The sequence below is a fragment of the Aulonocara stuartgranti genome, assembly GCF_965226115.1.
Source record: "Aulonocara stuartgranti genome assembly, chromosome: 19".
Taxonomy (NCBI): Eukaryota; Metazoa; Chordata; class Actinopteri; order Cichliformes; family Cichlidae; genus Aulonocara; species Aulonocara stuartgranti.
Window position 1 is genome coordinate 21,889,477 of NC_138955.1, and position 22,376 is coordinate 21,911,852.

Consider the following 22,376-nt stretch of genomic DNA (forward strand, 5'->3'; position numbering starts at 1 on the left):
AAAATGAAATAAATAAATATATCATTAAATAATTAATTAAATGTGTCAATAATTAATTAAATGTGAAATACATAAATAATTAATTAAATATGTCAATAATTAATTCATTAAATGTGTCAATAATTAATTAAAACGTGAAATACATAAATAATTAATTAAATGTGTCAATAATTAATTAATTACATATATCATAACTATTTATTTAATTAATTAATTCCAATTTTAATTAATTATTGCCACATTTAATTAATTATTTAATGGTGTATTTAATTAATTCATTATGGCAGTCCTGGCGTTCCATAAATAACATCGTATAGCTGACGGCTTTAGGACCTGCGGGAAACCGTCAGAGAACAGACCGGCCTGAGTTGCAGCGCATCATGCCAACGATAATTAACATGATCAGGCAGGAAGTGCCCTGACTCCGCCCTCCAAAATAAAACCCCATGCTCGGTCCGATGTTAAAATAAAAGCCTTGACAGTGGTTCAGTATTTTTGCTGCTCTCGTCTGCAGTCATTCGACTCCAGTCATAAGTTAAAAACTCGTTTCTGCTGCAAACAGCTGAGCAGAGATCAGGACAGCAGACACAAACGTAAATGATAATAAATTCATATTTCAGCATGCTCACTATCCACTGGGACGGTTTCTCTTTTATATGCTTCATTTCCTGAAAAGGATCGAATGTGTTTGTAGTTTTAATGAACTTTATGACTGATATTATTGATCATCTGTCCTGATGCTCATGTTGATGACTGTGTTTGTTCATATTTACTGTGACGATTGGGCCTCGTTTCTCTACAGAGGGTTGTGCGGTCAGCTGAGCGCACCATCCGCTCAGAGCTCCCTGACATGCACTCAATCTACAGCAGGCGGTGCTGGACCAAGGCCAGGAAGATCGTGAAGGACCTCAGCCATCCCAACAATGGACTGTTCTCTCTGTTGAGGTCAGGAAAGCGATTCCGCTCCCTGAAGACCAACACAGAGAGACTGAGGAGGAGCTTCTTCCCGCAGGCGATACGGTCTCTCAATCACACCACCACACAGTACTGACCCACACATATAGTTCTTACACACACACTGGACATTGTTTTCACTTCATCACTTAAATCACTTTAAGCATATTTGCACTGCACAAGACATAATGTGGATTGCACAACACTGGTCACTACATTCTTCATTTCCGGTTAATACTTGTACAGCTGCTGTTATTGTGTATATATTTATTTATATTTAGATTTCTTCATACATTCTTATATAGTTCTATATTGTGTATTTTGTTGTACAGTTATTTTATTTTCAACTTTAATTTATATATTTTATCTTATTCTTTCCCAGTTAAATTTACCCTTCATTCTAATTTGTGTTGTACAGTTATTTCATTTTTAACCTTAATTTATATTTTATTCCTTCCTAGTTAAATTTACCCTTTTTAATTTTTCATATTTATTTCCTATCTTATTCATAGCCTTTTCCTTTTTTGTTTTCTTTAGGTCACGAGCAGTTGTCCAAGCATTTCACTACATATCGTACTGTGTATGACTGTGTACGTGACAAATAAAATTTGAATTTGAATTTCTTCAAAAATCAAGTCTCAAAACACATTTTCAAAATCTACATGAAAGCTTGAATCGTGTTCTTGGTTCACAGCGTGCGTATCCTTTAGGGGTATGGAATGAGCTCTTCTGCAGTATAAAAAGTGAAACTGAGGTATTTTTATTTTGAAGGAGAGGAAAGGAAGCGCGCGTTTGTCTGCTGGGCTTGTCTGTATACAGGGGGCGGGGTTTAGCGGTAGAGAGCGCAGCGGAGGTTCAGTGTGTTCGGAGCTTCGGTGGCGCCAGCAGCTCCCAGCTCTGCCCGCATCTCTGCGCCTTCTCTCGGGTTCTGTGCGTGCGGCGGCTCCGGGGAGGCTCGGAGCTCCCTGCGGACCGCTCGAGGACACCCCGCAGCGTATTGCGGACGGCACCGGCGGAGACCTGAGGGCCCGGTTCGCGCTCCGGGGCTTTCAGGTGAGGTCCAGGTGGGCTCGGCAGGTGTGTCTCCGCGGGATGCTCCCGCCCTGAGCTCTGTTGGGAGATGCTGCCGTCCGGGACCTCCAGGCGGGACAAAGCGGCGGTCCGAGAGCGGTTGGAGGCCTCCGTGTCCGGGCTCGGGGAGCTGGAGCTCCTGCGGCGGCGGCAAGAGGTGCTGGTCCGGGCCGCGCTGGAGCTCCGGGAGCCGCGAGAGGAGGAGGAGCGGCAACGGCGAGAGGCTCAGCTGAGCTCGGAGGAGAAACTGCTGGAGGGGAACATCCTGCTGCTCCGGAAACAGCTGGTAGGTCCTCACCTGTGTCTGTCTATGACCTCTGACCTCTGTGAGCCTGGGTCAGGGTGCAGGGAGTGGTCAGCCTGACGGTCACGTGCAGAGCTGCAGGTAGTCAGCTGATCATCTCCCATGACATGTGAGCAAAAACCATTTAATATTTACACTTCTCCATATTTTACATGAAAAACACTAAAAATGTGTTTGTGAAAGAAAAGAATGTCGTTCATTAATAATTAAAAGTATACGTTTATATTAAAATGAGTAAAACAAACTTATTTTATCATTATGCATCATTATGTTATCATAAAGAAATAACTTTATGTTGTTATTTACATCAATAAATATTCAAAATCAATTATTTCTTTCTGGTGAATTTGAACCTGCTGGGCGGGTTTCAGAAAATCGAGTTATTAAATTTAAATTTTAGGTTAAAATCAGCGAAAACACAGAATTGATCGATCGATCGGTAACAGCAGAGACGAGGAGGCGGAACCTCACAGTGGGTGTGCAGCAGACAGAGATGAGATGAGGACTGAGCACAGAGCCCTGAGGAACTCCTCAGGCTGACCTGAGATCAGCTCACCTGTGGCAGGTATGCTAGAGCAGTGGTTCCCATGGCGATAATTTATCAGAGGAAGAGGAACAGGCTTCTGATTTTTCCCGAAGATTTTCTATGAGGCCTCAAAGCTGCTGATCCATCAGATTGGAAAATCACCTGTTGTCAGGCCACGCCTCCTACATCAGTTGTGGGACAGTCACACCTCTGTGGCTGAATGTCTCCTGCTCTGTTGTCGGACTTGAGAACATCTGCGTACCTGCACAAACCTGGACTTCCTGTTTGAGTCGGCGTCACCTGAAATGAGCGACTGAGTTCAGAAACATATCAGGAAGGTGTTCACTGAGGGCGGAGCTGGAAGTGAAGGTGTGAGGCACATCTAAATCGGCTGTTTTGTCGCTCAAACTTCGGCATCACGTGGACGGCTGCAACCAATCATGTGCCTCATTCCCACAATCCAGAGCTTCACTGACCCAAACACAGGCGCACGAACACAGCTTCAGGCTGACGTGAAGCTAAAACCAAAAAGGTCAAAGGTCAGAGACCAAGGAAGCTTCAAGTTGGGAAGAAGAAAAACAGGAAGTGATGTCACACCGAGGTTGATGTCAGGCTGAAGCTGAAGATGTGGAAACGCTGGAACGGGCCCGGCCTTCACTTGGATCTCCACTGAGAGCACTTCCTGTCAGTTGACCGTCAGCTGTTGTCCCCGTGCTGCGTTCAGGTGCCGCTCCTCACACGCCGGCGTGTCAGTAAGAGCTTTGAAGTGTGGGCGTGAAGTCAAACAGGATGGAGGCGCACAGAGGGGAGGAAGAGTCTCCTCGTCTTCATCTGCTCGGTCAAGGCGCATTCAGGTGCACGTTGGGAAGCCTGGACATGCGGGCGCTGTGTTCTTGTCCAGGATCTGACCTCAGATCTGCTCCCGGCTCACATGTCTGAGCTGGTCGAGCATTTGTTTGCTGTCTGTCCTGCAGCTGAAGCTCTTCCTCGCAGTCTGGATCGCATTAGTGACCCCCCACCTCCCACCACATTCAGCCCTGCCCCTCCCCTTACGAACAAATGGAGATTCCTGCGAGCGGCTGGAAACTCTGCAGCTCGACTTTCAGCTGAGACACAAACCAGGCGGCTGACTCATTCTCTAAAATCAGACTCAGAACGGACTGAGTGCGCTCAGAACGCTCTGTGTCTCACAGCTATTCTGGTCCGATCCGTAATGTCCACAAACTCTGAACCGAGTGGCTACTCTGACCTCTGACCTACTGTGTACTGTCCTGTGTGCAGTAGTATTGTGTGTACTGTGTGTACTGTGTGCAGTAGCACTGTGTGTACTGTACTGTAGTATGTACTGCTGTGATGTCAGGCTGGGCGCCATGTTGCTGTTTGGAGGTTTCTGATTGGCCCGTGGCTCATGCCGCTCGCTGTCGGCTTGTGCAGACCGTCGGCCGCAGTGCCGCTCGAGCTTCTTCACTGAAACCAGCCGATCGCTGCACAGGTGTCGAAACAGAGTAATCTGATTACAGTAACCTGTAACTTTATAGGGACATCAGTGTCGTTAAACATGGTGTTTTTGTTCTTTTTGGAACAGCTGATTGATTTGTGACATCAGCTCTGTTTTTACGATCAGACCGACGCTGGCGCCTGATTGGCTGCTCTGTGGTGGGCTGCAGAGCGTTTGAACGCAGCAGGGAGGAGCTTCCAGGCTTGAAACGGAGCTCGTGCTGCTGCACATTAAAGCGCTGAGGACCGACGCAGTCATGAGGTCAGCTCTTCACTCTTTATTGGAACAGCATGATGGTGAAGAGGCAGGCTTTTATTTTGAAGGCTCACAGAGGTCCTTTAAACGTTTCTTAGGGTGAATTCGTAAAGCTGAATGAGCAGACATACAGCAAGCTACGAGTAGAAACAGTGTTACCTGGGCGAACAGGTGGGCTGTCCCGATTCGTTTGTGTTTTTGTGTCTTTTCGGGCATTAACTGGGCCACTGAAGCCACTCTGAGCTAAAATCTGTGTTTTTTGAATGGTGTCAGGTAGATAGTGAATTTAAACCTTTAAGTCCTCTATGTGTGTTTTATAGTTGGAGCATGCTCAGTGCTGCAGGACGGCTGCGTGTGTGTGTGAGGTAGTGTTTAGCCTCAGCATCGATCTGACCGAAGCCGCTTCGTCCCGATTGGTTTAAAATATCACCACGTGGAGACTGAAGCCAGCAGGCAGCTGATAGAGAAAACAGCTGGATGGGTTACACACACACACACACACACACACACACACACACACACATGATCCTTTATTATTGATTGACTATTGATGATGTATTGGTGGCAGCAGCTGTGTGTGTGTTGCAGTTCAGTTGCAGGAATGCAGCACATGACCCGCAGCAGCGCCGCATAGCCCGTATGTTTTCCATTGTAGCGGGGGAGGGGCTGCTTCAGCCTGTGTGTGTGTGTGTGTGTGTTTGTGTGTGTGTGTGTCAGTTTGTTACCTTCGGTCTCTGTTTATAGCGACATGTTTTGTCACATGACTTCCTGTTTGTCCTTAAAGCCTTTCAGGACGTTTCGATGTGAAAAATGTTTGAGGTGATTTTGGATGTTAGAGTCAGCTGGTACTTCCTGTGAAGTCGACGCTGATTTGTCTGAAGTCTGAGCTGCTTCCTGTTCTTCCATCAATAATCAGTAATCAATAATCTTACGGTCTGAGGCCCGGTGGTCTGTCCTATGACCATCCAGGATCTTTGGTGTCTCTGTGACCTCTGACCTTCAGTGTCTGGTCTCACACTGATAAGAGTCTCTGGTTTTCTTCTGTTTGTGCTCAAAGCTTTTATTTTTATAAGCAGGACCAATCAGGGGCAGCGTTACTGCTCTGAGTCTGAGGTCTTCACATCAGCTCCGCCTCCCTTGCGTGCTCCTGAAGTTTGATCTTTCAGCTGATCTCAGGTGTGTTCTCTCTGGGATGAGTGCTCCTGTTCTTCTTCTGCTGTTCGGAGCAGAGACGAAACAGGAAACAGCGGACCCCACGGCGATGAAGAGGAAACCCTCAGATGGAGGGTCTTTTTTTGACAGTTAAAACAAAACAAGAAAAAAGTTCGAGCCTGAAAATAAAAACCTGAAAATAAAGAGAAAAATTTTTTTTTAGAAATACGTGAAAAGAGAAAAGTTGAGTTTGACTTTTGCTGCACACGTGATGACAAAAACACAAAAGTCCAGATTTAAAAGTTCAGAAACCTCAAAGATAAAAACCATAAAAATGTTTTTAAAATGAAGAAAAATACTTTTGACTGATTTTAATACAAAGGTCAAAGGTCGTCTGTGAATAACATAAATCAAAAGTCCAGATTGTCCCCTTTTATTCTCTGTTAGTCATTCAGACTGTGGTTGTTGTTGTGTGTTGTTGTCACGGCGGTGTGCGATCTCAGCTGTTTGTGTGTCAGAACTGTTTGAGGAGGCGGGACGCCGGCCTCATTGCTCAGCTGCAGGAGCTCGACCGACAAATCAGTGACCTGCGATTGGACACCGGGACGTCACATGAGCCCGACAGCCGACCGAGCTCAGGTACGCTGTGTGTGTGTCTGTGTGCGTGTGTGTGTGTGCGTCTGCGTCTGTGCGTGTGTGCGTCTGCGTCTGTGTGCGTGTCTGTGTGTGTGTGTGTGTGTGTGTGTGTGCGTCTGTGTGTGTGTGTGTGTCTGCGTCTGTGTGTGTGTGCGTGTCTGTGTGTCTGTGTGTGTGTGCGTCTGTGTGTGTGTGCGTGTCTGTGTGTCTGTGTGTGTGTGCGTCTGTGTGCGTGTGTGTGTGTGTGTGCGTCTGTGTGTGTGTGCGTGTGCGTGTCTGTGTGTCTGTGTGTGTGTGCGTCTGCGTGTGTGCGTCTGCGCGTGTGCGTCTGTGTGTGTGTGTGTGTGTGCGTCTGTGTGTGTGTGTCTGTGTGTGTGTGTGCGCGTCTGTGTCTGTGTGTGTGTGCGTGTGTGTGTGTCTGCGTCTGTGTGTGTGTGTGTGCGTGTGTGTGTGTGTGTGTGTGTGCGCGTCTGTGTGTGTGTGTGTCTGCGTCTGTGTGTGTGTGTGTGTGTCTGTGTGTGTGCGCGTCTGTGTGTCTGTGTGTGTGCGCGTCTGTGTGTGTGCGCGTCTGTGTGTCTGTGTCTGTGTGTGTGTGCGCGTCTGTGTGTCTGTGTCTGTGTGTGTGTGTGTGTGTGTGTGCACGCTGAGACTGGTGGAGGTTAAACTGATTAAACAGGAAGTGAGATGATTTTTCAGATTCAGAAGTTTTGAGCTGAGCAGAAAAAGTTTCAAAATAAAAAATGTCAGATTGAAAGTGAGGTCTTTAACTGTTGCCATGACGATAGATGTAAATTTGAGCTTTGTTAATCCCGCCTCCTCCCTCCCTCAGGTTTCTACGACCTCAGCGACGCCGTGTCCGGCTCGCTCTCCAACTCGTCTAACTCGGTCTTCAGCGAATGTTTCTGCTCGACGGCCGACGCCGACGGACGCCTGCCGTCCACAGGTACCCGTGCCCTCTAGGCGGAAACGCCACTCTGTTCATAGACTGTATGTAAAAGATGGTGGAAGTTGCCGTGACCTCGCACAGACCCGTGCTGATGAAAACCGTCCGATCAAAATCTGCTGTGCCACTTCCTGCCGCGGACCCTAAAACGTTCGTTCAAGGCAACAAGCGTGGCGTCCAGATGTGCGCTGCTGCAGCTGCTGCAGCTGTTTGCCAAACAGCTGATTGTTGTGAGGTCACACACAGCCCCTCCTCACCTCTGCTCTTTGATGTCACATGACTCAACTATCCATTTGGTCACTTTGATGTATAAACACACACACAGTGACTTGACACCGCCCCCCCCCCCCCCACACACACACACACACACACACAAACACACACACAGAGGAGGACTTGGACTTTCAGAATAAAAGCTTTCAGATTACTGGGTGGACGTGTTAGATTCCTGATGATGGCAGCTGGTTTAGAAGCGGCTGGCTGTGGAGCTGTGGAGGACCAGCTCGGTCCTCGGTTACAGCAGGCCTGCAGCCTCCTCGCGCTCATCAAGATGTCCTCGAGATGCATGTCTCTAAGGATGTGTTGGGTCACAGCTGGGGATGTTTGGAGGCTGGACTGTGATTGTTGAGGCTGAAAGATGCAGACCTCGTGGAGCACTTTAACTAACATCAGTTTAAAGTCTCGCTGCTCAGCGTGAGCAAAGCCTGCAGATCCCACAGGACGCTGAAAAAGCGCCCCAAAGCCAGTCTGTCTGCATTAAAATGAGCCACTCTGTGACCTTTGACCTCCAGCGGGAGTCTGCCGGCTTCCTCTGGCAGCACAGAGAAGATTCCTTTAAACAAACCTCGAGCGCTGCAGGCTTCCTGAGGCACTGCTCATACTTGGCACTAACACATCATCAGATAAGCGGCGTGAACACGCCCACGCATTTCTGTCTCTGTGCGACCGATCTGCAGCAACAAGTACTCCACGACCAGCCCGAACGCACCGCCAGACGCTGCAGCGTCACCTTCTATGGTCATGTTCAGGCACCGCGGGCCGTCTGCACGTCCGCTTCATGCTCTCTTTCATTCCTGCCTCTCTGATTATTTGTGTCCACGAAGCCCCCGAGTGCCGGCGTGAGACCCAACCCCGCTGCAGAGCGCGGCGCATCACAGCGAGAAAGACATCAGCGACGCTTCATTAACGTTATCGGCTGCAGCTGACCGACGCCTGCCAGAGCGCCGCCACACTTTAATGCTCCGCCCATCACAGTGGAGTAACAACCTGTGTGTGTGTTGTTTGGGTCGCTGTGGAAGCTGTGTGTGTGTGCTTTTTCTGTGTGTGTGTGTGTTTTCTGTGTGTGTGTGTGTGTGTGTGTTTTCTGTGTGTGTGTGTGTTTTCTGTGTGTGTGTGTGTGTGTGTGTGTGTGTTTTCTGTGTGTGTGTGTGTGTGTGTGTTTTCTGTGTGTGTGTGTGTGTGTTTTCTGTGTGTGTGTGTGTGTGTGTGTGTTTTCTGTGTGTGTGTGTGTGTGTGTGTTTTCTGTGTGTGTGTTTTCTGTGTGTGTGTGTGTGTGTGTTTTCTGTGTGTGTGGATGCCTCGTAGCTCCGCCATCCTTCCTGTGGGAGCTCAGAGCTGCTGTGAAGCCGATCGAGCCGCTGGTCGTGTTTGTGTCTGATGTGCGAGCGTGGGCGTTCTCGTTGGCCCCGCGAGGTCGGCGGAGCTTCGGCTTTGTTCTCAGACTTCAGCTGCTGAATAAACGGCGTTTTCGGCCGTGAGGCGGCCCATGCGGTTACGCTGTGTTCAGTCTGATTTCCACTGCAGGGAGAGCAGTGGGTGTGGAGGGTTAGCGTTTCACAGCACACTGTCTCCACTGAAAGAATGTTCCACTTACTAATGCCCGAGCTTCCACAGCGACCCAAACAGCCGAGCATTTCGTCAGAGCAGCGCTGCCTGGAAACGGCCCGCTCTCCCTGAACTTCCTGTCAGCTGTTAGCAAACACAGCGGCGTTAAAATAAGCTCACCGTGTTTACGTTTGAAGCTGTGAGGGGAGGGCACACGCTCACCATCACACGCGCTCGCCATGTAAACGAACACCCCTGACTGCTCGCTAATGTCGCCTTCTTTCTGTCTGCAGATGAGCTGGCCAGCTGTTTGGAGTGTGACGTCCTGGTTGGAGGGCTTTGTGATGAGTCATCGTCTTCTGGCACGGTCCGCCGCTCGCTCTCGGCTCCAAACCCGCCCACTGTGGATGCAGCCTCGTCCTTTCTTTCCACTGAGCCTCAGTCTAAATACCACTGTGACCTGGTGGCCCGAAATGGCAACGATGTTTATCGCTACCCGAGTCCTCTGCACGCCGTGGTGGTCCAAAGCCCCGCCTTTCTGCAGATGTTGGGTTTCGGAGGTCCCGGCAGAGATGAGGCAGACACCTCAGCTCTTCCCCCCTCTGTTTCAGCCCCCCATGTATCTCAGAGCTACTCCTGGCCGGCCTCCTCCTCACAGACTCCTTCCCATAAGCGACTGGACAGCTACATCTACAGTCTGCTCCAGAGGAAGGCCCAGCCAATCAGGACCAGCAAACCCAGGACCAGCATCAGCACCGACCCCTCAAAGAGCATCCTCAGGCAGGCTAGTCTGTGTGTGAGGCAGGTGTCCGGCCCTGGCTCTGGTTTTGGGACTCTGAGTGCATCCGAATTTAAAGCCTTGTGGACGGCTAGAGGAACATCGGCAGAGGGAGCTGGGACCTCGTCTCCACAGAGGCAGTGGTCTGTGGACGGGAAACTGGAGGAGCAGGAGACCCAGAGCGTACTGAAGGATGGCGGCTTTGAGGCGACGCACGATGGCTTCAGGAGGGGCAGCGGCGAGTCCGGCTCTCCTCTTCGGTACGACGTACAGAGCAGCTGCACTGCCAACAACCATGACAGCAGCACCAACAGTCTGAGAAAGAAGAGCAAAGCAGATCTTCCTCACGCCACGCTGTCTGCCAAAACTCTCCCTAAAAACTTCAGGGACCTGGGCAGTCCCAAAGCTAACCCCGCCCCCAATGAGGTCAAACCGCCATGTTGCCCCCCGGACCAGGAGATGTTCCTGAAATCTGCTCCAGTCATGAAAACACAGTCGAGTACTCCCAGGAATAGTCCAGGAACAGGAAGGTCAGCACTGGAGCTCACCAGTGTGGGGTCCTCCTCCCAGAGTCAGGACGAAGCAGCCGCCGAAGGAGGAAGCTGTCACACGGTTACCAACAGGTATGTCCCCGCCCACCAGCACAGACTTCGCAAGGGCGGCTTCAAGAATGTGAAGGTGAGGAGCTCATCGATGAAGACGAGTCATGTCTCTGAGCACAGCGAGCCTCCACCAGAGAGAAGACAGGACAAACTCCGCCACAGGTCCCGCCTCCTGGAAGATGGAGGCTCCGCCCACGTTAAAGTCTCCAAGAGATTTGCTTCCTCAAGAATAAAGCGCCTACCTGCATCCATCCCAGAAGGCAGAGTGCTGGACAGACAGCCCCCATCGGCACTACACGGCGCACGACCGAGCATATCCAAGCACCATCACCATGGAAACCATCACTGCTGCAGTGGTAACCACCACCATCACCACGGACGCAACCAGGTCGTGGTCGTGGCCAAACCAAAGTACAAAAGGAACGATTACCGGCGGTTACGAGCCATGATGGAAGTCCCGTACGACGAGGCGTTTAGACGTGCTCAGCGGCGTCAGAGAAAGGAGCTGCTGAACAGCAGCGTGTACCCGCCCGCCGGAGCGCGGCTGACCAGCCCGTACTCATACACAGCAGGAAGTGACTCCGAGTACTCAGCTGAGTGCGCCTCACTCTTTCACTCCACCATCGTGGACACCAGTGAAGACGAGAGGTCGAACTACACCACAAACTGCTTTGGAGACAGCGAGTCCAGTGAGGAGGAGTGCGTGGAGGAGAGCACCAACACCAGCGATACGGAGGAGAGTGGTGGGGGAGGCATGGGCAGGGGGCGGGGCCAGCTGGGGGGAGCTGGGGTCAGGGCGACGGGGCAGGAAATTATGTCAGCTCAGGCAAAGGCTTTTGTTAAGATTAAGGCATCTCACAACCTGAAGAAGAAGATCCTGCGATTCAGGTCGGGCTCGCTGAAGCTCATGACCACCGTGTAACCTCCCAGACTGGACCGTAGCCACACCTGCCTTACCCACGTGCCTCAGGTGGGCCTGACCCAAACCCAGTTTACCCAGCCCAGACCCGACTCTTTCCAACACTAACCCGGTGGACAGACGCAGGGTGGCGGCACAGTTTGGTTCACCTGGTTTATCTGTTGATTCCCTACAAATAAACCGTTCTGATTGGATCTTTTGTAATTAAAGTACATTTTAGGCAAACACAGTCGAGCTCAGCTCGGTGACCTAGTAAATGTGTTTCTTCCCCTGCTTGTGGTCTTCACTGTCATTTTTAAATGCGACAAACCAGGCCACCTGATTGGAAACCACACCACCTGCTTACTGGTCCCACTCTTCAGAAATCTAGGGAAGCAACCTGAAGGTCAACACTGAGTGATTCACCTGGACTCTGGGTACAATAGTTCAGGACATCAAAGAAATTAACATCGGTTAAAGTAGGAAATGTATAAACAAGCATAATTTTCTTAAACTTAAAAAAGCATCTTTGAATTTCATCCTTTCACTGTTCTTACAATCCAAAAATCTAAAAACGCTTTGATTGTAAAAGTTTTCTATTTCCAACTTCCCTCAAACGCAGCATGAGATGCTTTGTTTCTGTAATGACGTGAAGGTGTGGTTTGGGTCCAGCCAATCACTTTACTGTCCTTACTTTGGTCCAACACGTGACTCGGCTGAACCCGGAACCGCACTGCTTCAAACGCGTTGAAGGCCGCCTTCGCCACCACCGTCTGGCTTCCCCGATTGGTTCCTCGGTCTGTGCCAAGCAGTGGACCTGAGTCGTGATAGATTCACTGACAACAGCGTCACTCACTGATTAAACCAGAAATAATTTAGAGCAAATGTGTGGAAACATCCGGTGGCGGCGGTTTGGTCGGACGACATATTTGTCAGAAGCAACCTGGACTCGAGCCTTGTGTCCTCTGATCTGTTCTAGAAGTGGAACTTTAGTCTGGTTCCTCAGAGTTTCTCCAACGTTCCACCAAAAGTCCAAGAACTTGAAGGGACTGATTGTCCAGGGTCTGTCCGGGCAGTGAGAGTTCCTCCGGTTTGTTATGTGTGTCAGGACAAAATAATGAGGAACACAGTGACATTTTTGGGGTTCTCCGACTTCGAGGCGTGGACTGTCAGCAGGTTCCTCCTGTAGCTTCACGCTGGACCTTTTTGCCTTTTTAAAAAATTGATTGTAATGCAGGAAATTAGTCTAGAACTTTCTGCCGTCAGACTTCTGGACTTTTTGGCTCTTTGAGCTTAATTTGGACCCTGGTTCCCGCGGTGGTTCCAGCCGTGGTTCCCACGGTGGTTCCTGCCGTGGTTCTTCGTCACTGCGGCTCTGTTGGACTCCTTTAAAACCTGGTGTGAGGTTTGAGGAGGTTCTCACCACAGTAACCTTTTTATTTCCTGCACTTTGAGATGAGCTGTCAGCGGACAGGGCGGCGGCGTAACGCTGGTGTTCTGTTGTTTGTATGTAGCCTTGGTTTGTATTTATTATCACGTGACCTTTGCTGTTGCGCAGCACGCCAAATGCCTGTAAATGCTTCTCTCTTTTTCAGGTCCTGAGATGTTTTTGATGAAATCTATTTAAAGCCTAATATATTTGCTTGGTGCATTGAGAAAAGCCGACATGGTACTGACAGGTTCTGATCTGGGCTTTTATGACTTTATACTCGAGTCTAACTTTTTAACACAAATGTTTCTACTGCATCTGTTTTTTATACTAACAGTTACACAGCAGCGTGTTTACCGAGCTCAGCTGGAAGCAGGAAATGTTTAAGGATGTAGACACAGAAATGGAAACTCTGTGGTTTTCTCCCGTTTTTATCCTGTAATCAAACTCTGACACGAGTATCAGTGTGTGAGGTCTGTGGACGTCGGTTGAATGTCAGTTTTCAGCTCTGCTTGTGGACGTGTTTGTGCTAAACGTGTCCTGCAGGGATGTTTCACGCACTCTCCTCCGTCGTCTCATCTGATTCTGCGATGACGGAACGAAGAGGATTCAAATAAGATATTCGAGAGGTTTCAGTTTCCAGTCCTCTCTTCTCATTGGTCGGGGCCACAGTTTACATGTTCAGGATATAAATAGCTCCTCAGCTTTTAAAAGCCATATAAAGCTCATTAAAGCTGCCATGTGCTGTTCTGCCTTTGTGTTGAGCTATTTGTTTTTTCCTGCACCACCTCCACTCTGTAAATGTTCACATATGCAGCTGGAGACGACTGTTACTGATTTGTGTATAAAACCTGTGTATGGCAACAATGGTGCTTTACCTTCTATGCTTCATTAAATGTGGACTTTCAGCGCCCGTGTCCTGACTCTGTGTTGCCTCTGACCCGTGAGGGCTTTGTCCCAGCTGTAAGCTCCTGTTTGCTGCTCAGCCTGATCACAAGTGTTTTAAGCTGCGTCACACTTCTGACCTTTGCATCGAACCTTTTTATCGGCACATTTTTCACCGTTCGGCCTGCGGATCGCTGAGCCGGACAGACAACACAGCTTTCTACATCTAGCAACAAATCACAACAACAGTCGCTCTGAGGTGCTTTATGAGGCAAAGATGACACAATCAGATGACTCAGGTCCAGATGAGCTAAAGCAGGGGCGTCAAACTCAAGGCACACTTTAGGTCGCGGGCCAAACAAGATAAACATTTATTGAACACTAAAACAATGTTTTTTTTTAAAACATAAATGTGAATAAAAACAGACAGGAATATTATTCCAGATCAAGGTTATTATCGTTAACAAAATAACGAAAACTAGAAGTGAAAAAACATTTTCGTTAACGGACTATTGTGCGTGTCCTACAATAGTCAAGGGTGAAAATGAAGTTTAGTTTCCAGATTTTTTTCTTGCTGTGTCTCATTATGCCAGCAGGTGGCAGTACGTTAGTCGAGTCGTCTGTGTTACTGCTCCGTCCACGCGCAGAATCATGTCAGGAAAAGTCGGGAGAAAGCGCCAGAGTCCAATTTGGGATTACTTTGAATATGACTGTGCTTTGGATAAAGCAAGTAGGGCTGGGCCATATTATACCGTTCACGGTAATACCGGTATAATGTTAGGCAACGATAGGAAAATGAAATATCGCGATAGAATATGAGTCAAACGCGCATGCGCAGTGCCTTTGTTTTCATACGCACATGGCCGATTGTTGAGTGAAACAGATGAACCACAATTGGGGTCCGTTCTTCGTACCTCGCTTACTACATCCAAGATCAAATGACACATCCAAGATCAAATCATCGCGCCAATTTTGAGCTCGCTATTCCGGTTCTCCGAACACACCTGTTGTTGACGATTAGTATAGCTGGATGAAGTAATGTGAGATCACTGGGTGGCTTAACAGGGGCTACGCATCGATAGTAGAAACATTGATCGGCAACCCTTTGATTGGTCGGCGAAAATGTCAAAGGAGCGCGCTCAGTATTTTTCGGCAGCAGAGCAAGAACCCTTGATTGAGGGATTTCAGGAGTTTCAGAGTTTAATTAAAACGCAAGGGAACACTGCAAAGGCTGCAAAAGCAAGGAGAGAGGGCTGGCAGAAAGTTGCTGACAAATCAAACTCGTAAGTAATTTAATAATAATAATAATGGATTGGATTTATATAGCGCTTTTCAAGGCACCCAAAGCGCTTTACAGTGCCACTATTCATTCACTCTCACATTCACACACTGGTGGAGGCAGCTATGGTTGTAGCCACAGCTGCCCTGGGACAGACTGACAGAAGCGAGGCTGCCATATCGCGCCATCGGCCCCTCTGGCCAACACCAGTAGGCGGTAGGGTAAATTTATTATATTACATTATATCCTCTTTCACATTAGAGCCACAACAGGACCCACTAGAACATGGGAACAAGTAAAAGTGAAATATAAGAATATTCCACAGAATGGTAATATTTATCACTTATATTGCTTTTAGTTATGTTAGCATAACATAAACAGTGAAGCTGAAGGACGAACTAACACTTTTCCACTTATAAAAATTAATGTTACGGTTCCTGATAGTTAGAGACAAATGCAATCGCATGGCAGGATGCTGTAAACGGACCAAACTTCAGTCAGGAGAACAACTGAGATAATCCATCCACAATACAAGGTTAGTTATTAATCTACTGCAACAACATGGGAATAGAGCAGCTGCCAGAGAATTCAACATTAATGAATCAATGGTACAGAAGTGGAGGAAGCAAGAAGAATGAGTTTAATAAAGTTTGATTTATCTGACTGCTTTGTTTCGCTTAATGTGCCTTATAATCCTGTGCACCTTATGGTCCAAAAAATACGTACTGCACACTGCAGTTTAATGTTGCAAAGCACCTCTTTTTAACTTCAATGGATATTATACATGGTTATGCTCAGACAGTGTTGGGAAGGTTACTTTTAAAATGTATTCCATTACAAAATACAGAATACATGCCCCAAAATGTATTCTGTAACGTATTCCGTTACGTTACTCAATGACAGTAACGTATTCTGAATACTTTGGATTACTTAATATATTATCATGCTTTTTACAACAACGTGAATGTACTATTGCTGTGTGATTTATTACTATTACTGAAGGTCCGCGACTCCGAACTGTAGTAAAGGGACCTCTGACTAATACGGCGGGGTCCCTGTCGGCTCGTAGCCGAAAAATAGCTTTACTTTGTTGTGTGGGTCAAGTTTGCTTGCGAGAGACAGAGAGAGGCGTTGAAAGACTGCTCCAACGGAGCTTATTGTTTTCGGAGGAAAACACGAACACGGTGTACAGTCGAGTCTTAATAGCTTACTTACAACTGGGCTCGTCAGGCACTCTTCTTGGCTGAAGTGGTTATTATTATATTTACATGCTTCCAGCTCCCGTTTTTGCTCGATGACAACTCGTACCTTTCCACTCCCCTTTTTCTCCCTCCTCGCGCTCACAGACCCATAACGTGTATGGCAGTCCATTCTCCCTGCAACACGGACTACACTGCCCATGATGCTACATTCTTTAGAGCTATGCTTGTAGCATTCTGCCTGTTAGCTTAGCACAACAACAACAACGAAAAGGCGCTCTCTCACCCAGGAAACACACAGTCGCAGAGAGAGAGAGAGTCGCGTCGCCCTGTAACCATGGCAACCGTAACGCTGCCGCCTGGAACAACAGAACGTAGCTGTCAAACAAAACCCAAACAGTCCTGACCCGTGACAAAATGTAACAGGAAAGTACCGCAGTGTAATCCATTTATTTAGACAAAGTAACTGTACTCTGAATACCACCTTTTTAAACGGTAACTGTAAGGGAATACAGTTACTCATATTTTGTATTTTAAATACGTAATGGCGGTACGTGTGTTCCGTTACTCCCCGACACTGTGCTCAGGATATGTCAGCCCATTTCTACTGGAAATGCCTTTTGGTTAAACTTTCAGCAAGGATTTTGCATTTGCACTGTTAAATTTTTATAAGGCTTTAATGTACATAAAAACCAGCTTCTTGTTTAAGTGAAAATAAATGGAAGGTTGTGTTTTTGCGCTAGTAATGTTGTGGAGTTGTATTTTGTCTCGCATCAATTATATCGTCAGTTATATCGTTATCGCAAATTTTCAAATATATATTGTGATAAATATTTTTGGCCATATCGCCCTGCTCTAAAAGCAAGTGTCTTGTAGTGGAAAGAGACAAATTATGAGGGACATTTCTAAAGGGAAAAAAATCCCACAAACCTTAAAAGTGCACTTGAAAAGCTCAAACAAGAAAGCTAACCTAGCTTACCCTGAGAAGGGAGCACACTCAACCCTCATCCCCAGAAAACAGAAGCTAACCCCAGGCAAGGCAGCGTGATGCATCCCGAGACAACAGGACGGGGACATCCACATAACTATGTGAGTCAATTGCCTTCAAAAAGTTTATCAATTCACTTGAACCAAAATTACGAACACCCGGTGGTGCAAGAGTTAATAGTCTCATTGGGGCCAAGATATACATTTTATAGTTGCCTGGTATCAATGGTTGTTCATCTGCCTTTATGTATTTATTTATTTATGTAAAGAACCCATAGGTGGGAATGTGAGTTGTCTGTCTCTACGACCTGTGCAGGGTATGGTAGCTGGAATAGCAACATACCAAGGATAAGCAGAAGAGCATGACTGATATGATGAAACTGGGATTTTGTTACACTTAATTATTGCAAACACAACTAAAACTATAACTGAAACTAATCAAAACTAAACTGAAACTAAGGATTTTCAAAAAAATAAAAACTAAACTAAACTAGCAAACAATTGGTAAAAACTAATTAAAACTGATATAAAATTGAAAATCTGAAGTCAACACTAAATCAAAATAAAAACTAATGAAAATTGCAAAACTATTAAAACCCTGTTCCAGATTAAATAAATTTTAAAAAATAAACTTTAACTTTAAACATTTTGCTCTTCATAAAAATATATACTGTCAAAATTATGCAAGTTAGAAATATGAACATGCTGCCAAAACCCCAGAAAAAATAAATGACAGCAAACACAAGGTTGAAGCCGCATGTAGACGGAGCTGGGCGTTGCTGCAGGAGTGGAGCTAATAAACTGTGCGGGACATTCAGTGTCGTACTTTCCTTGAGTGCATCATTACACTGCAGCTCCATCTGAATCTGCACAGGTGCAGCTCAGCAAAGTCCGCTGACTTGGTTCAACATTACTTGGCAACAGGGAAAGTGAGGCAGGTTGCACTGGTGCATTTGTGACAGCTTCACGTGAAATGCCTTCACCGCATCATACATGTCCATGAACTGTAGTTTGTATATTATTAGCGCCTCATATCGCCGGGCCATGCATAACAATAATAATAACTCTGTATAAAATGATCTCCGGATATAAATGTACGCCGGGCCAGATGTGGCCCGCGGGCCTTGACTTTGACACATGAGCTAAAGTAAGAAAAGGTTTGGCCAAAAGCTTTTTTGGAAACTCTTGTGATCTCCAAACGTCCTGGAGAGGACGGCAGCGTCTCTGCTTCAGGATCACTAAAAACGAACGCGTCTTGAGATATTTCAGTCTGTTCAGCACAGAAAGTGTGACGGTAAACGACCTCCGTGCTTCACGTGACGGAGCGTGTGATCCTGATGCAGCTCTGGACCTTTCGTCAATGAGCTGACGCCGATGCAGCATACGTCGTGGATAACGTCCGGCTTCACAGGCAGGATGCAGCTGTCAGTATTGGTGGGATGTTTTCATCATTACACTGATGACACTGCTTTATGTGTCTGTGCGACTGACGGCGGCACTGCCAACAGAAGCTGCCTTCAAGGTGGAAACTTGTGAATGGCTAAAAAATTAAATTAGCTGTGAAGCTGAACAGCTGAACTCTGCAGATCTCTAACGTGTCTGACTCGGGTCAGAGCCTCAGTTTAATGTGAGTAATGCAATGTTCACACTGTGTGCGATGAAGACTATTCGTGGCCTGCTTTGTTATCGTCCCAGGATGTGCATACGTGGCTTGGTGGGTAGTCCTAGTCCTGCTCTGCTAATTAGTGAGCGTGCCGTTTACACAGTGACAAGTTTGTGGCTTCGTGTTGCCGGCTAACGTTAAGAAAGTCGGTCGCTGTATTCCCCGATGGGTTGTTGGCGCGGTCGCCTGACGTCTGCATGGAAGACGCTGACGAGTGAAACTGAGAATCGAGACGTGGAAATTTTGCCTTTTGAAACATGTTGGTTGCAGACTTCACCCGGAGAAAACCGGCAACCTGTTGCCAACCGGTCGATGCCCATATTTTTGTGTCATTTCCTTCCTCAAACTGATCTCTGACCTGTTTCTTTGTAAACGCTGACGTTTTGTTTCTGCAGAATCTCCGGCTGCAGTCAGAGATTCCTCGCAGACACCTGTGAAGCGCCAGGTGGACATGAAGACAGCGTCATTGTCCGGGTTTGTTTCATCGCCTTTGATTCTTATGATGCATCCTTGTCTGAACCGTATTTGAAGGCTGTGCAGGATTTCCTCGCTCTCGGGATGCCTCATCAGTTGGTTAAAGAGAGCTGACGTGGCTCTGCCTGACTGTTCCTCACCACGGAGGCTGTAACCGGCTCCGTGTTTTCAGAGCGATGACTAATGGCTGTAATTAGTGGAACCACAAATCTTCGTGCTGTTTTCAGAGAGAGTTCAGAGCGAGTTCAGCCCGTCACATCACACACGCCGGCTCTCCACCGCATGAATCGGTTATGTAAGCGAGAGCTGAGTGCGTGGATTCAAGAGAAAGTTGAAGAATTTAATCTGCGGCTCTGATCGGATTCTTCTGATGTCGACTCCGGCGCTGTCGTCTGATCTGAGCTTCATTATTCAAACAAACCTTTGTTCTGCTCTCTCTCTCTCTCTCACACACACACACACACACACACACACACACACACACACACACACACACACTTTCATTTAGACTCAGCTTTATTTACACAGCCGGGTAAGAAAGCAGCTCAAAACAATAAATATAACAGCCATGCAGGAGAAGCCATCATGTGGGTCTGTACAGCAGGGGCAAAGCACTCTGGGTAAGTCTGCGTGAGCGTGCACCACATGGTGACAGTGGGAAGAAAGAACTCCATCTTAACAGGAAGAGATCCATGGACTGGACCCGCTGATTTGTGTTTTTGTCATTGCCGTCCTGGTGGTTCGAAACGTGACATGTTGAGTGAGTCGTCGGCGTGCTCACTGAGCGTTCGACACGGCGAGGAACCAGGATCCGCCGAGGTCTCGTCCTCAGACCTTCAGACACCAGAACAGGTGTGAGTCAATGTTTCAGTTTGGTTTCTTCACGCTCTGCTCTCTGATCCTGGATCAGATGGAGCTCCACACACACAGGTCTGTGTGTGTGCGTGTGTGCGTGTGTGTACACATATGGTTGTCCAGATGGTCTCACAGAGTCTGCATGCTTCAGCTGATTTCCTCTCTGTGACGACGTCGTGTTGCAAACGTCCGTCTGTCTCTCCTCGTGGCGTCATCAGTCTGCAGACTTCCTGCTGGTCCCTCCTCTGAACGTAAAGAGGAGGCGGAGTTTTGTGTGTGTTCTCCTGAGACTCATTTCCATGCAACCGCTGTCCTCAGCACTTAGTCTATGTGCAGACTGAGGCTCTGTTTGACTCTGACGGGATCATCATCCTGCTGCTGCAGACTCTGCACGGGCACACAGCCAGAGACGGAGTCCAGCGGCACTGACTGACTGTGAAAGACTGAGGCCTGTGGGCTTCCAGGTGAGACACAGGCAGGTGAAGCATTTGTATACATTTCATTTAAAAGGTCTAAAAAGCCTGAAGTTGAACGTGTCCGCACATCTCCTGCCTGTGTGTGCTGACCTCTGGTTTTGTGTGCAGAGCTGAGTCAGATGCCAGGAAAAATGAAGACGAATGTCCAGACACGTCTGCATTTTCAGGGCAGCGTGCACGTGTTCAAACACTGCACGCTGACGGGGCGGGTCGACCTCATTACTGTTATTCTTACCGTGTGTGTGTGTGTGTGTGTGTGTGAGGTCAATACTCATGGCTTTTATCTGATCATTACTGTAATGGAAGTCGACTGCTGAAGACTCGGCTGATAAGAACTGCATTAACGTGCACGCACAGCGAGCACGCTCACACAGTCCAGCTGCAGATTCACGTTAAAGCTGCTTCACGTCATTAAATTAAATCATTAACAAATTAACTATTTAATCACCAGAACCTGCAGTTCCTCTAATGTCCACCGGGGGTTCCAGCGGTCCTCATGGCTCCCATGTTAAAATAAACATGTTTACAGCCTGATACACAAACTGCAGATGGTGTCACGGCATCACGGGCCCACCATGGTTTTAGAACTCACATTAAGGCTTGAAGTTTAAGTTTTTAGGGGCGTGGCCTCATTGAATGACGGCCGGACGGGGACGTAGGCGGCTGTAGTTCATGTTACATAAAACTGTATACACAAGTCAAATCTACAAAAACACAACTAATCATGTTTAAACTGCAGGAAACAGCTGTGAGAAGGTAAAATGAAACGTTCGGGCGTCTTTTCAAAGGTGCAGCAGAAGCGCTCGCTCTTCCCCTCTGATGCTTTCGCAGGCGAGCAGATTTCGTCTCTTTTGTGTGAAATTACTCGAGCTAATCTGTCCACGTTCCCTCTGGACTCTGGAGAATTTCCCGGGGGAACAATCAGGAAGCACTGATGCTGAAAACAGTGTCCCCAGGATGAACCTATCACGGATCAGTCTGCACCGCAGCTTCACTGACAGCACGAAGAAGATGCTACGCTTTCCAGAGGAGCCTGAATGCACCAGCTCACTTTTTTTCCCTGTTTTTCCATCTGAGCCGCAGGTTTGGCTGCAAGACGACACACACACACACACACACACACACACACACACACACACACACACACACACACACAGGATCAGGCTGTCGGCTCAGAGGGAACAGAGAAATAAATCATTGCAGTGTTGCTCACAGGAAACACTGAAAATCCTTGAGAGTGCCCTTAAACACACACACACGCACGCAGAGAGAGAAACACACAGAAACACACCCCCTCTCCAACCATTTGCTCGCCTCCCTCAACACCATCAGATACAGCAAATCCCTGCTGCCCTTCACAGCAGCTGTGTGTGTGTCTGTGTGTGTGTGAGAGAGGATTTATTTGAGTTGGATACCTTGTGGGGGGCACTTAGTTTGGGCCTGATGTTTTCCGGTGCTTGTGGGCTGAGATGGAGTCAGATTCCAGACGATGACATCACACACTTTATATTTCAGCTCAACAAACAAACACGTGACTCTGTCACCATGGAGACAAGGAGCATGTGTCTGATAGAGACGCGTCCTCAAAGAGATCAGAGGTGCAGCCTGAGCAGCGAAGGTTGAACCTTCAGACATGCGCTGCAGGTCACATCAGACATTTACCTTCAAAATAAGAGCCCAGAGGCTTT

At 47.7% G+C, this 22,376-nt stretch overlaps 1 protein-coding gene across 2 annotated transcripts; it reads left to right on the forward strand.

Annotated features, from left to right (window-relative positions):
* Window positions 1-1,723: 1,723 nt before the first annotated feature.
* Window positions 1,724-13,778, forward strand: dact1 (dishevelled-binding antagonist of beta-catenin 1). 2 transcript variants are annotated; one of them, XM_082515206.1, is made up of 4 exons: window positions 1,724-2,311; window positions 6,264-6,399; window positions 7,226-7,339; window positions 9,457-13,778. In XM_082515206.1, the coding sequence occupies exons 1-4, from the start codon at window positions 2,075-2,077 to the stop codon at window positions 11,463-11,465; spliced, it is 2,496 nt and encodes an 831-aa protein (XP_082371332.1). In that variant the 5' UTR covers window positions 1,724-2,074; the 3' UTR covers window positions 11,466-13,778. The 2 variants fall into 2 exon arrangements, with proteins under 2 accessions (XP_082371332.1, XP_082371333.1); XM_082515207.1 differs by having other exon boundaries at window positions 1,725-2,311; window positions 6,279-6,399.
* The last annotated feature ends 8,598 nt before the right edge of the window (window positions 13,779-22,376 follow it).